The following is a 13532-nucleotide window of genomic DNA, read 5'->3' on the forward strand; positions in this document are numbered from 1 at the left end:
ACAATATGATGAAATCTCTGTATTATTTTAATTAAAATACAATTATACTATGCACACTGTGCTCCTTATGATGAAAAAATAATGAAAAAATCGTAATCAAATATTTTTATGTTGTTTCTGACTTCTTTAGAAAACTGATCCAGAATTGCTTCTCAAGTTGTTATGGTCTGCTCGTGAGGCACACATAAATTTCTGTGGCGTTTGTTTTTCAAATCGTACATTTTATATCAACTAACCTTGCACAAGTTGCAATACATCCTAAGAGAGGCCCACAGAGAGCCGAATCGCTAGCAATGTGTAATTAAGAGATTTTACAGCAATCTGTTTGTTTGTTTTAGTTATAGCAGCGATAGCAACAACGAAAAATAACTTTAGATAAGAGGAATTCCACGCTCAATGTGGAGCAAATCCACATTAGCGAACGATGCACTATTCAGAAAATAAAAATATGCCAACCAAAAAACAATCGGCGACCATTTGAATAACACGCGATTCACGGCTGCTGTAAAACTAAATTCAAGCGTTGTTTGAAATTGACGCTCTCTGAATTTTTTACGCTCATTAAATCACGTGTATTTTATAACAAACAAATTGAATTATATTTATTTGTATACATGTAGGCATAATGTTAAGTACACATATGGTCTTATGTAAATCTATTTACTCATTAAAATATGTTTAGGTGACTCCATCAAATCTATGCGTAGCTCTTCTCTCCCTGCTCTCGGTTGTTTTTCTGTCAACTCATTCTGACAAGCTGAAGCCCGCGAGTTTTTTGAAGTTGTTTAATCTGAGAAACAACTGCTCGCGATATTTAAGTTGCTCGCAGTCTCAATCTAGCAGTATTTTGATTCTTTTGGTTGGCGCGAGCGGATCGTTTTGACTTGAATCGTGTTGAGTTTTTTCGTATTTGTATTTAGTTTTCGTGGCCTAACAATTATCTAAATCGTTTAAAAATGTGGTTTATTTTGTATGCGTTTCTGGCATTGCCATTGCTTATATTTGCGTATTTTGAGCTGAGTGTTGCTAAAAAGAAGCGCACGTTGAGCAAAATAAAGGGCCCTCCCACAGTGCCGCTTCTTGGCAATGCCCACCAAGTGGGCAAAAATCCGGCGGGTAACTGCCCTACATAATAGGAAATGACATTAATAATTATAACAAGAATCTGAAAAGTTTTAATGGTTCACTTAAGTGGCTAATTGCCTTCTCTCGAATAGCATTATGGCTGATGTCAGTTCTGGAATAACATCAGTTGAAATGCCATTCGGGTTAAGGCATTTAAGAATTGGCAACGAGCATTTGAGTACAGACCATAGAAACATATAATTTAATTTTCATCCAATCAGCTGCGACAGACCCAGACGTATTAATTAGTTCGCTAATAACTTTTTTTTTGTATGCTAAAGATTAGAGGAGCGATACAGCGAATAAAGAAATGTTATTCGGGCCATAGATTGTGGTAGTGCAATAAACTGATAAGTTTAACAAACAGTGATTGCCTGCTTTTTAAATATATCAAAAATGTATTATATATTTAGCTTTAATTATTATATTTTTATTATTATTATAACTAATATACCTAACTGTCTACTGCGCCGTTGATCTTTGACATCACAATCTCAAGTGGCCCTGCACGATATGCATTAGATTTGGATTGTATGCGATAAGATTCTACGACTATACAATTTGAATTAGGAGTGCGGTTCAACAGCCAATCACGAAGGGTTTAACTAATTGAAAATTGAGAAACTTAGCTCGTGATTATTGCAGCTGTAAATTAATTGCAATTTTAGTTTAATTATAACAATCTTATATAAACGTCTTATATGGTAATCTATGAAATTATCTATTATTGCACACTCAATTTAAAACATTAACCGTCTAACACATTTTTTCTTCTTCTTTTTTCTTTTGTTAAACATGCATAGAAATTCTAAACACCTTCTTCGAATGGTGGCACAAATATGATAAGGATAACTTTCGCATATGGATAGGCTATTATGCCAACATTTTGGTGACTAATCCCAAACATTTGGAGGTAGGTCATAAGCAAAATATTTGAAAGCCTTCTTAATAGACATTCCTATATTCTCAGGTCATAATGAACAGCAACACGTTAATCAAAAAATCGGATATTTATGATATGTTGCATCCTTGGCTGGGCGAAGGTCTGCTCACAAGCTCCGGCAGCAAATGGCATAAGCACCGCAAGATGATAACGCCCGCCTTCCACTTTAATATCCTCCAAGATTTTCACCTAGTCATGAATGAGAACTCAACCAAATTCATCAAGCGACTCAAAAAAGTTTCGGCTGGTGACAGTATCATAGATTTCCAAAATGAAACACATTATTTAACGTTGGACGTCATCTGCGACACAGCGATGGGTGTTCCTATTAATGCCATAGAACAACGTGACACAGTAGAGGTTGTAAAGGCTTTCAAAGAGTGAGTTCCTCCTTGCAACTCTTTTGCGTCATTTAAATGATTTTTGTTTATATAGTATGTGTTACAACTTGAACATGCGGGCATTCCACCCCTTCAAGCGTTCAGAGCTGCTTTATCGCCTAGCTCCAGATTATCCCGCCAATGCGAAGACCCTGAAAATTTTACAAGACTTCACCAATGATATAATCGAGAAGCGTATTGAGGCTCATCGCACGGGTATCGCCAAGAAGACGGAAGACAACGAATTCTCCCGTAAGAAGATGGCTTTTCTGGATACCCTTCTTTCGTCTACCATTGATGGACGTCCTTTGAATCAGCAGGAGATATACGACGAGGTCTCCACATTTATGTTCGAGGGACACGACACGACGACGTCGGGCGTGGCATTTGCTGGCTACTTACTATCCAGGTTTCCGGAGGAACAGGTAACACGCAATTATGTGAGCTACCGAAAAGTTGACTACAATTTTACTTTCCTTCTATTGACCAAAGCGTAAGCTTTTTGAGGAACAGCGAGCTGTCATGGGCAATGAGATGCATCGGGATGCCACATTCCAGGAAATAGCAGAGATGAAATACTTGGACTTGTTCATTAAGGAGGCGCAGAGAGTCTATCCCAGTGTTCCCTTCATCGGTCGATACACTGAGAAAGATTATGTGATACGTAAGCAAGCGAATATAGAGAAAAAGGCTTAGATTTTAACCTTTTCTTTCCCGCTCTTTCTCACTTTTAATAGACGGCACCACAATGCCTAAAGGCACTACTCTAAATCTAGCACTTATTATTCTGGGCTATGACGATCGCACTTTTAAGGAACCACATCGGTTCTATCCGGAACGATTCGAGGTGGATAAACCTGGACCCTTCGAGTATTTGCCCTTTAGCGCAGGTCCACGTAACTGCATTGGACAAAAGTTTGCACTGTTGGAGATCAAGACTGTGGTATCGAAGCTTGTGCGCACCTTCGAAATATTGCCAGCAGTGGATGAGCTTGTTTCCAAGGATGGCTATCTTAACACTTATGTGGGTCTGCCCAAGGCGGAAAAAGAAAAGAAGGAGAGCCAAGGTCACAAATACGATCCCATCTTGTCGGCTGTATTGACCTTAAAATCAGAGAATGGTCTTCATCTCCGCTTGCGTGAAAGAAAATAGTCTCGCAGGCTTTGTTATATGTTATATCATAATACGATTTATTATCATTTAATGTTGTGAAAGTTAGAAGCTGGTTTTGCTGGAACTTTAGTTAATGGCTACCAAAACGGTGCCCACATTGCCGTTGGCAACAAAGGTTGCAGTCTTGACGGTTTCTCCATTTATGTACTGGGATTGCAACGAACTCGTTATGACCTCCGCATCCGCGCCCAAGGTAAAGTACTGGGTGAGGTCAATAGTCTTGTCGCTATTGCCTAGATTCAGGACTACGATATATAGATCGCTGCCTTCCTTTTGCCTGGAAAATTAAAGAGAATTGTTAGGAGAGTGAGCCCTTCACAAAAGGACAAGTTAGGTACCGTGAGTAGACAATGATATCATCATCCAGAGCTTGAATCTTGATCGCACCAGCACGGAAAGAGGGCTCCTGACGCAGACGCACTAGCGTCTTGAAGATTTGCAGATGAGAGTGTGGAGCGCGCAGCTGTTGCAAAGCATTATTTGTCTTATAGTCATCCGAAACTGGGAGCCAGGTGTGATCAGCACTTGTGAAACCTGTGCAAATAATGCGAAACCATATGAAAAGAAACAGGCAACGGACAATTGGTTAGAGTGCTACTCACCCGCGTTTGAAGATGCATCCCATTGGTAGGGTGACCTGGCGGGATCACGAGACCGATCATAGTAAGTATCCGGATCAGAATTGCAGGCCTGAGGATCCACTGTGTCCTCCCAACTGATGAATACATCGGTCATGCCAAGTTCCTCGCCATTGTACGTGACTGCATGGCCGGGCAAGGTCTGGAGCAGAATGTTTATTAAATCCGTACGCTGGACACCAAATCGTGAAGCGACACGTTTGTTGTCATGATTGCCCAGCACCCAATTGGCATAGACGCCAGCAGGCATGGCATTCAGCCACTTTTCTATGTGCTCCACGTATTCTTTAGCCGTAGAGGCGTTGTTAATGTTCGAAAGAAAGTCGAAGTTGAAGGGAATTTGCGAGCCATTGCGAACGCCATCACCGTAGAACTTAATCATATTTTCAAAGCTGGTATAGGCCTCTGTCATAAGCAAACGCTGCTCCCCGCCGTGTTCCGTGCGGTACTCGTCGACTACCTCACGCCATTGATAGATCATGTCGACAGTCTCGGGCTGGTCTTGGACGTAAACGTGCGTTAGATAGCAGGCATCGTCCGGATCAGGACAGCTGGTGTCATTAGAGAGCGCCTCATCAGGATACTGATTGTAGCGATCCAGGTCGATTTCAAACAGATAGGGTATTGCATCAATACGGAATCCGGCAACGCCCTTGGATAGCCAGAATCTGAGCACATTTTTCATCTCGTTGACCACTGCAGGATTACGATAGTTCAAGTCCGGCTGCGCCGTGGCAAATTGATGGAGATAATACTGCTGCCTAACATCGTTCCATTCCCAGGCGCTGTACCGAAATACCGAATTCCAATTGCTTGGAGGCTCACGCTCTCCGGTTTCCTCATTGATTTTGCCATCGTGCCAGACATAAAAGTCCTTGTAATCAGGATCACTGTTCACCGACTTAATGAACCACTCGTTTTCGTCACTTGAGTGATTGGGCACAAAGTCCAAGATTATTTTAATGCCCACCTCCTTGGCGCGTGCAATCATGCGATCAAAGTCCTCCATGGTGCCATATTCCGGATGTATCTGATAAAAGTCAGCAATGTCGTAGCCAAAGTCCACCATGGGTGACTTGAAAATGGGCGACAGCCAAGTAGCGGTGAAGCCGATGTCCTTCAAGTACTGCAGCTTCTCCGTAACACCATTCAGATCTCCAATACCGTCTCCATCGGAATCGCGAAAAGAGCGTGGATATATCTGATAATAGTTTCCACTTTCCCACCACTCAGTGGCACTAGCGAAGCCCAGCACCGCAGCTAGGATCGCAACAACTGTCAGCAATCGCATGTTGAATAAATTTGTTCAAACTAAAAACCGACTAGGGCCTTTTATGCCGATTGATAAGATCATGCCCCATAAGTTTTTGCCCACTTGGAGTGGGCATTTCGATTGCTGGGTAAACAGCTCGCCCGCATGGGTTCATGCGCTTCCATGCTGAAAATAATACCCCGCTCGAATGTCATTGTTTTTAAGCACTTTACTATGGGAAATCAAAAAAGGTGATTTCGCATTGCATTTTAATGTTACCCAACAGCGATTTGTGATAGTGGAAAATTAGTAATTCTCTCGTTGTTTTTGCTGTAACTGAAGTGCAGCGGTTTTAGTCAGTTGGGCAATAATCAGCTGATAGGAAGTAACGAAGAATTGTCAGAATACTTAAACCAAAAGGGTTTACTTCTAGGGCAAACCATTAAAAGATAACTCTAAGAGCCATTTAATAGTTAAGGTTTAAAACAATATTTTTTTTACGAGTAAGCTATTTTTCATAATTGTTGGATAACCTTGCGAATGACACAGTTTAATAAGTATATTCATATGTGTGATATAGTTGAAACATTCATTGCACTTTAAATATAAAAATTACATTGAGTGCTTCTAATTATGCCACAAGCTTACGTTAGAAACTAAATTGCAAAATATGTAACAGTTCACAATTGCATTTTTTTTGTATGTTTTTTTTTTAATATATCTTTATTTCTATATGAGTCCACATGATACCGATTGAAATCGATCTGCAAATGTATATTATTTTGTACCTATGAAATACAAATATGCTGGACTCAATTTGATGCAACTACATATTTATTAAACTTATTTAAGAAAAACATTGTTTAGGTGTGAAGAACTTAAATGCTATCGAGAAATATCTGAGACTAGTCCGTTGTACGTTCCAAGTCCACTATAAACAATCAGCTTAGGAGCTGAATTTGCCTTAATGTTGAGAGCCATGGGGAGCGCTATGGGGAACGCTATGGGGGTTGTGGGGCTCGGGGGCTTGGGGATGCGCCTCGTTCCATGCAATGGAGCGTGCGATGGCTTCTGGGATAGCGGGGATGGCAGCGCCCGATGGCTGGTAGCCGTGCTCATCGGCAACGTACTTGATATCAATGTGCTCGCCTTCTGGGGAGATCCAGCCGAAGCTGCCTTGGATGTTTCCATGCTCATCACCGCTCTCTGAGCGAGTGATGTGGTTGGTGGTCTCAAGGCTTGAGTCGAAGCCATCTGGCCGAATGTCATCCTTGCGGGAAACAACATCAGCGTGAACATCCTCGCTATTATGAACGGGCACTGGGTGTGGTGCAGGGTGTGGTGCAGGGTGTGGTGCAGGGCGTGGTGCAGGGTGTGGCTCAGGGTGCGATACCTTCACTGGATGGTGGGGCACTGGGCGATGTTCTATTGGGTGATGCACAGCGGCGGCCAGGCCGATAACAGCGCAGATCATCACCTAAGGATAGATCGATTAGTATGGAATCATTACCGATCCTTTGATTCAGTTCGCTCTACTTACGAATTTGAACATCTTGATTTGGATGTGGTGCAGTTGTAGAACGTAGAGAACAAACGTTGACTGATGCTCCACCTTGGCCAGGCACACGCTTTTATACAACTCCAGTGGGTGTTGCCCTATATAAATTGTGTCCAGTTTACGACTTGTACCCATCGAAAAGTTATCGCTCTGAGTTATTGATGTACCCGTCGAGCCCCCTTCCAATATATTCGCTTAGAAACAGTCCCAAAAAAACAATGTACGGTTATAATCTTAAAATTAAAATCAATGCATTAGTGGGTAAACAACTGCCAAATCAAACGAGTTTAGCTCAAAGCCCAAACCCGTTTCCATTTCAAAACAACAGAGCTCCAATGTGTCACAAGCCCCTTGAATTAAACGAGATCCGGTTTCTAATAGGCAATAGAGTTTGGTAATCATCAAATTGCAAATTTTCCACAATTGGTTCGAGATGGGGTTCTTAGACCTCACATAAATTTTATTAAATTTAATATGATTGACATTAAAAACTGTGTTAGTTTATTTATAGATCTGGGTTTAATCTTAAAACTTTAAAACAAACCATATACAAATATAAATACTTTTGAATATTTTTTAAAATTATAGAATAGGCAAAATTATGTATATCTTAAGTAACAGTAGTTAATGGTTGACTAAATAGAACACAACTTGGAGTATGTCCTTATAAAAAGATTGCTCAAAAATAAAAAATACAAAAGTATATATAGAATCTATTCTAGATATCGATTGCGATCAAACTTTTCGGGATAATATAAATCCCAAAATAAATAAATAAAAGGTGTAATTAATAGGTAAGCAACTCGAACACAAATTGGAAACTAAAATTAAAACCTATCGAATTGAAACCAAAGTGTACTCAATTGAGGCCCTTTTGCCTTAGGACAATCAAAAATTATTTTCAACATCGAATTTGTTGTCACCAAGCACAATAAAGGAAAAAATACTGTTCTACCAATTGATATGGAATTGGAATTGAAACGATTTGAAATATTATTTTCATTTTATGCCGAATCGAAATAGTTACAGCTAGTTACCTTACAGAGTAGACTCTATCTGTTTATTTCGTTTCGTATTTAAATTTGGCATGTTTCATTTAAATTTGGCATGTTTTACTAAATCTGATGGCTTTCGGCTGCAGGGCTTAACATTTTAAACATTTTAGTTGCATAAAGCTAATACTGCTTTTAAAAAATTGTATATTTTTTGTGTTTTTATTAACGTAAATACACAAAAACCTGATCAAAAAATAATTAAAGCGGCAAAATAAGCGCGAATACATTAATTGAATTTAAACAAATAGAACCGCCCTGGGCCAGGCACTGTAGCTACCCCGTAACCCTGATGAGGCTAAAGCAAATGTGTTGCTATCCATGTGGAGAACGTGTAGAATGAAATTTGCTATAAAGAATTTTGGTTAGCCTTATCCTGGGTGCACATTTGGACGTTTAATTCCAGTCATTAATTAACTAAGTATAAATTTTAAGCAATGTAATTTATTTAAAAGCACATCAAGTTATTAATGGCCGGGGGCTGGCAAAAAATTTGTCAAAATAAAGTCGAGCACTTTTGAAATGTCAAGTGAGCGGTCGTCGGTCACAGTTGACAGCTGTCAAGAGGCCAGAAGGACACGTACATGAGCTTTTCGACCGTTGGCTTTTATTGCGTCAAGGATAAATCTTTATGTTCCGTTCTGTCATGCATCATTCGAGGGCAATTCCACACTACTATTAAAAAAAAACAATGACTGTGGTATGTCAACATCCTAGCCATCATTTTGGGCTTATTTCCCATTAATTGTGAATCAATGTGAAACTGAGACTATTTAAAAATATTTATCGGCCTGGCAAGTTTTTATTTATAAGCGACAGCGAACTTTTGACTAATTTATGTTCTTCTCAGATAAACATTATCAGCATTTTGTTCCTTTTAAAGTCATAAATAGCAGAACTTGCGACATTCCTTTGCATTTCTTAATGGTTTAATTGGATCGCTATCTAGAGATGATTCACCTGGGAAAACACTGTTATTTTAAACAGTTTAAAGACATTAAAAACCGTTCGCTGTCCAGCAAACCTTTCGGTCAACCGTCGTAAGTGCAAAAGACAAAGCCGCTGGGTATCTGAATGTTATGCTCAGGTCACATAAAACCACTTTATGGCAGCTTTGGTGATTCCGCAGGGGACACAACCAGTTGGCAAGTGTATCGACATCAACATCGACGCATACGCATATCCCCGGCACACAAGAGTGTTCGACTATAAGATACCTTGCAAAACATTCGGAATTCGTAAAAACACTCTCGGGTGGAATTTCCCGAAACTCCGCCTTAAAGTGCACCTACATCACTTACGCTACAGTGGAAACTCCAAATTCCTAGCTCCTACGAAGGTCAGTTAGTCAGATAGTCAGAACCAATTTATGTTTAATGATTTATATTTTTAGCATGCTACATTGATGAGAACAGGGTACATTCAAGATTGCTTGCAATTACTCTGTTTCAAGCTTAAGATAGTGGTAATTTTTATCTTAGTTGATAACGACTTCGGAAATGAGTAAAAGGCACAAATGTGCGAAAAATAATAGACGTGTCTAAAATTAAAGGTATCTAGATTTTTCCTTCTTGTGAAGCAAAGAGTAGGCGCAAACTCCCTCTAATAGACAGAAGAACACATTGGCATTGCAAAAGTCCAATACACTCTTGATAACTTTGGAAAGAGGGTGTTATAAAGCACAACCGCAACTTGTGTAATCTAACAAGAATGTCATAAAAGTGGGCAGATTACCCACGTGCTCTGTGGGCCATGTATGCCATATTCGAGTGCGCTGGCGTTGTTGAGTTTAGCCTTATCGCTGCAATCCCTATCGCAACAAGGAAAAAAGCAATTGTTATTAACTAATTGATTTTGCAACACTCAAACGCGAGCGAAATGTCAACGCGATTACTTCTTGGGCTGCTCGCGGCGCTTTTAATAGGCACAGCAGCTTCGACAGACATTGATTGGTGGGAGAATGCCGCGCTCTATCAGATCTATCCGCGATCCTTTCAGGACAGCGATGGCGATGGCATTGGCGATTTGAATGGCATAACAAAGCGTCTGGGCTATCTCAAGGAAATCGGGATCACAGCCACTTGGCTATCGCCCATATTTAAGTCACCCATGTCCGATTTTGGCTATGATATATCAAACTTTACAGAAGTCGATCCTATCTTCGGCACGCTAGCTGACTTCGATGCCATGATGGTGCAGGCCAAGGCGCTGGACCTGAAGATTATATTGGACTTTGTGCCCAATCATTCAAGCGATGAGTGCGAGTGGTTCCAAAAGTCTATTAATCGCCAGGACGGCTACGATGACTTTTATGTGTGGCACGACGGTAAGCTGAATGAGGAGACGGGTGAACGCGAGCCGCCCAGCAACTGGGTGAGCGTTTTTGGGGGCTCACAGTGGACGTGGAATGGAGTACGCCAGCAGTACTTCCTGCACCAGTTTCAGGTGAAGCAGCCCGATCTGAACTTTAGTAATCCCATGGTGCGTGAGCACATGCTGGACGTGCTGGGCTTCTGGCTAGACCGTGGCGTCGACGGCTTTCGCATTGATGCCGTGCCACACATCTACGAACATCGTAATGCCGACGGCAGCTATCGAGACGAGCCCATCAGCAATTGGAATAACGATCCAAACAGCTACGACTATCTAGATCATATCTACACCAAGGACCAACCAGAAACAGTGCAGTTAATGTACGAGTGGCGCGATTACCTGGTACAGTATCAGGCACAGCATGGCGGATCGACCCGAGTACTGCTCGCAGAGGCCTACAGTCCGGTAGAAACCCTGAGCGCCTACTTTGGCAATGGAACGCGGCTCGGCACACAGCTGCCCATGAACTTCCAGCTGATGTATCTCAGCGGCTACTCGACTGCAAAGGATGTGGTCGGTTCAATTGACTACTGGATGCAGACCATGTGGACGGAACATCAGACAGCCAATTGGGTTGTGGGCAACCATGACACACAACGCGTGGCCAATCGCATGGGCGTACACAAAGTGGATCTGCTCAATGTGATTGTGAACGCGCTGCCAGGTGCCTCGGTCACCTACTACGGTGAGGAGATCGGCATGTCCAATGTAGAGACTGAGTGCACGGAGATCTCCTGCGACGACCGCGATGGCGAGCGAACGCCCATGCAATGGGCTCCAGTGAAGAACGCCGACTTCTCAACAGCCGAAAATACCTGGCTGCCCGTCAGTCCCGACTATGCGCGTTACAATGTGCAAACCGAAAGAGGCGTGGCGCGTTCCTCGCTCCAAATATTTAAGGGTCTGCAGCAGCTGAAGAGCAGCTCTGCCTTTCTGGCTTTCAAGGAAGAGGGTGGCTTCTCCTACGAGGCGGTCACAGAGCAGGTACTCCAGATTATACGGTAAGTGATGAGTTACTGCTTTAGAAATATAGTTTCATATACATTAACTTTGTTACAGCACCAATAAACGCAGTGAGGAGTACCGTATTTTCGTCAACATGGGTAATAGCATCGAAATTCTCGAGGGTCTGTCTAATAAGGTCTATGAGTATGTGCTTGTAACCGCCTACTCCTTGCACACACCAGGGTAAGTATGTCTAGTATGTAGGCTGCCTTCCATGATAACGATAATTATTACAGGGAGACGATTGATCTGAAAGAAATACTGGTGCTAATGCCCTATGAAGCAATCGTGCTGCGGTGGTTGGCTTGATTCACGGAGTTTTGCTTAGCCTAATCAGTGCATTTTATGATCCTCATAAAGATTAAATTTAAAAATGGGCCTACAGCCATATGCCTGACTATAACAACAGTTTTTCGCCACATGCCAGTGGAAACTGTGTAATAAATACAAAGTCCAATTCGACTTTGAGTGGGCAATTACTCGAAAGAATTGTAACTTCACCACTTGATGAGTTTTTCAATAAACTATTTACAACAGCTTCTTAATATGGGCTCAAGATGTAAATTATAGATGAACAGAATTTCTGTCTTCTGAGAATGAGATTTATGCACGTAAATTAAAATCGATAAGAAATAGTCGATTTCCAGCCCCAAGTTTTTGGTGTTAGTAGAGACCCGAATCTCTCATTTAACATACGCTGATAAAGTTTATTAGGGCTATTGATTTTTTTCCCATTTCCGACTAATCGATATAATTGTTTTAGTAGTCGTTCGTCGACCAATCGCTATTTTTTGTTTTTTAAATGCTTCAGCCTATCTTTCTTTTTTTTTTTTTTTTTTTTTTTTTTTTTTTTTTAAGGATCGGACTTAATTAAGGCCAGATTTAGTTAATTTAAGTTTAAATAAGCTAAAATTATAAATTATGCTCGTTTTGTATAATTTTAAGAGAAATAATTAAGAAAATTAGCATAAAAACAGCAATTTTATAAATTGAAACATAAATAAATTTAAAATAAAAGCGAAATTCCTGTTTTTTTATTTAAAAATTTAAAAATCAACGGTTTTTAGATATCCATTGCATACCGCTGGCGCTGGAGTTATGTCGTTTTGGAACGTCATATCTCCATTGGCAACCGCTGGCGCTGGAGTTATGTCGTTGGAACGTCATATCTCCATCGGCTGGGTCCCAAAATTTAACTAAAATTTCCGAAAAACACCAGGCGAACAGAAATGCCCAGAAGGTCGACAAAAAATATTTTTAGCTGCCGAAAAAATTCGTTGCATACCCTCACGGGGCGCCCTGGTCCGCGGCTACGCCCCAAATTTGCCCTAAAACTCCACTAAAATACCAGGCGAACAGAAATGCCCAGAAGGTCGCCGAGTGGTTTGAATAAAAATTTTCATTGCATAGCATCAAGGGGCGAAAATGTAGCTCAATTAAATGAGTGCTGTTAATTAGCAGAATATGTAAAATGAGTGCTGTAAGCTGCCTGTTAAATAACAGCTGCAGCTGCAGCTAATGTAAAAGGGCTCCTGAAAAAAAAGCATACATGTTTTTGGACCATTTCAATGCACATTTTGCAAGGATCTGATCCTTTAGGTTCCCAAGGACTATATCGATGGTATGGTATAACCAAGGATATCCTAGTCAACTAGCAACCATTCAGGGGGAGGGGCTGCTGCTGGGGGCGGCTGTAAAAGAAAAGTATACATATTTTTGGACCCTGTTCATAAGCATTTTGCAAGAACTTGGTCCTTTAGGTTCGCTAAGACTGCATCCATGATATGGAATAACCAAGGATATATAGGTCAACTAGGTACCATGAACAGCGATCATTTGCTGACCAAATGTTTTCCATTGGCGTGGAAGATAAGGTAAGATAAGGCTTGTAGAGCACTTAACTTCCCCATTTTAAAGTTTGATAATGTTAATTGAATAAACTTAATACGCTGATAAGCTGATATAACAAACTATTTTAAAAGCGGAGTTACAAATCTATTAAAAGAGTGTATAATTTTTGTATGATCTTTTA

At 40.9% G+C, this 13532-nt stretch overlaps 4 protein-coding genes across 4 annotated transcripts; 2 read left to right on the forward strand and 2 right to left on the reverse strand.

Annotated features, from left to right (window-relative positions):
- Positions 1 to 859: 859 nt before the first annotated feature.
- On the forward strand, positions 860 to 3663 carry LOC115771894 (cytochrome P450 4e5, mitochondrial-like). The gene is made up of 6 exons (XM_030717781.1): positions 860 to 1116; positions 1929 to 2038; positions 2096 to 2448; positions 2504 to 2873; positions 2941 to 3112; positions 3186 to 3663. The coding sequence occupies exons 1-6, from the start codon at positions 957 to 959 to the stop codon at positions 3599 to 3601; spliced, it is 1581 nt and encodes a 526-aa protein (XP_030573641.1). The 5' UTR covers positions 860 to 956; the 3' UTR covers positions 3602 to 3663.
- On the reverse strand, positions 3619 to 5551 carry LOC115771936 (maltase A1). The gene is made up of 3 exons (XM_030717839.1): positions 4225 to 5551; positions 3961 to 4156; positions 3619 to 3899 (listed from the first exon to the last, which is right to left on the reverse strand). The coding sequence occupies exons 1-3, from the start codon at positions 5549 to 5551 to the stop codon at positions 3689 to 3691; spliced, it is 1734 nt and encodes a 577-aa protein (XP_030573699.1). The 3' UTR covers positions 3619 to 3688.
- An 840-nt stretch (positions 5552 to 6391) lies between these two features.
- Positions 6392 to 7558, reverse strand: LOC115771954 (larval cuticle protein 2-like). The gene is made up of 2 exons (XM_030717863.1): positions 7053 to 7558; positions 6392 to 6989 (listed from the first exon to the last, which is right to left on the reverse strand). Exons 1-2 carry the CDS (start codon positions 7203 to 7205, stop codon positions 6477 to 6479), a joined length of 666 nt encoding a protein of 221 aa, XP_030573723.1. The 5' UTR covers positions 7206 to 7558; the 3' UTR covers positions 6392 to 6476.
- Positions 7559 to 10000: 2442 nt separating this feature from the next.
- Positions 10001 to 12299, forward strand: LOC115771884 (maltase A2). Its single transcript, XM_030717772.1, has 3 exons — positions 10001 to 11496; positions 11555 to 11683; positions 11737 to 12299. The coding sequence occupies exons 1-3, from the start codon at positions 10001 to 10003 to the stop codon at positions 11807 to 11809; spliced, it is 1698 nt and encodes a 565-aa protein (XP_030573632.1). The 3' UTR covers positions 11810 to 12299.
- The last annotated feature ends 1233 nt before the right edge of the window (positions 12300 to 13532 follow it).

This window comes from Drosophila novamexicana, unplaced genomic scaffold (genome assembly GCF_003285875.2).
Source record: "Drosophila novamexicana strain 15010-1031.04,08,12 unplaced genomic scaffold, DnovRS2.1 tig00000008-arrow-pilon, whole genome shotgun sequence".
Lineage (NCBI taxonomy): Eukaryota > Metazoa > Arthropoda > Insecta > Diptera > Drosophilidae > Drosophila > Drosophila novamexicana.

Coding starts and splice junctions, on each gene's coding strand:
- LOC115771894 (XM_030717781.1), top strand. CDS start 957: ATGTGGTTTATTTTGTATGCGTTTCTGGCATTGCCATTGCTTATATTT. Junction 2,449..2,503: donor GTTGTAAAGGCTTTCAAAGA/GTGAGTTCCTCC, acceptor TTGTTTATATAG/TATGTGTTACAACTTGAACA. Junction 3,113..3,185: donor TGAGAAAGATTATGTGATAC/GTAAGCAAGCGA, acceptor CACTTTTAATAG/ACGGCACCACAATGCCTAAA.
- LOC115771936 (XM_030717839.1), bottom strand. CDS start 5,551: ATGCGATTGCTGACAGTTGTTGCGATCCTAGCTGCGGTGCTGGGCTTC. Junction 4,157..4,224: donor GGATGCATCTTCAAACGCGG/GTGAGTAGCACT, acceptor TTATTTGCACAG/GTTTCACAAGTGCTGATCAC. Junction 3,900..3,960: donor GATATCATTGTCTACTCACG/GTACCTAACTTG, acceptor TTAATTTTCCAG/GCAAAAGGAAGGCAGCGATC.
- LOC115771954 (XM_030717863.1), bottom strand. CDS start 7,205: ATGGGTACAAGTCGTAAACTGGACACAATTTATATAGGGCAACACCCA. Junction 6,990..7,052: donor AAATCAAGATGTTCAAATTC/GTAAGTAGAGCG, acceptor ATCTATCCTTAG/GTGATGATCTGCGCTGTTAT.
- LOC115771884 (XM_030717772.1), top strand. CDS start 10,001: ATGTCAACGCGATTACTTCTTGGGCTGCTCGCGGCGCTTTTAATAGGC. Junction 11,497..11,554: donor CAGGTACTCCAGATTATACG/GTAAGTGATGAG, acceptor ACTTTGTTACAG/CACCAATAAACGCAGTGAGG. Junction 11,684..11,736: donor TACTCCTTGCACACACCAGG/GTAAGTATGTCT, acceptor TAATTATTACAG/GGAGACGATTGATCTGAAAG.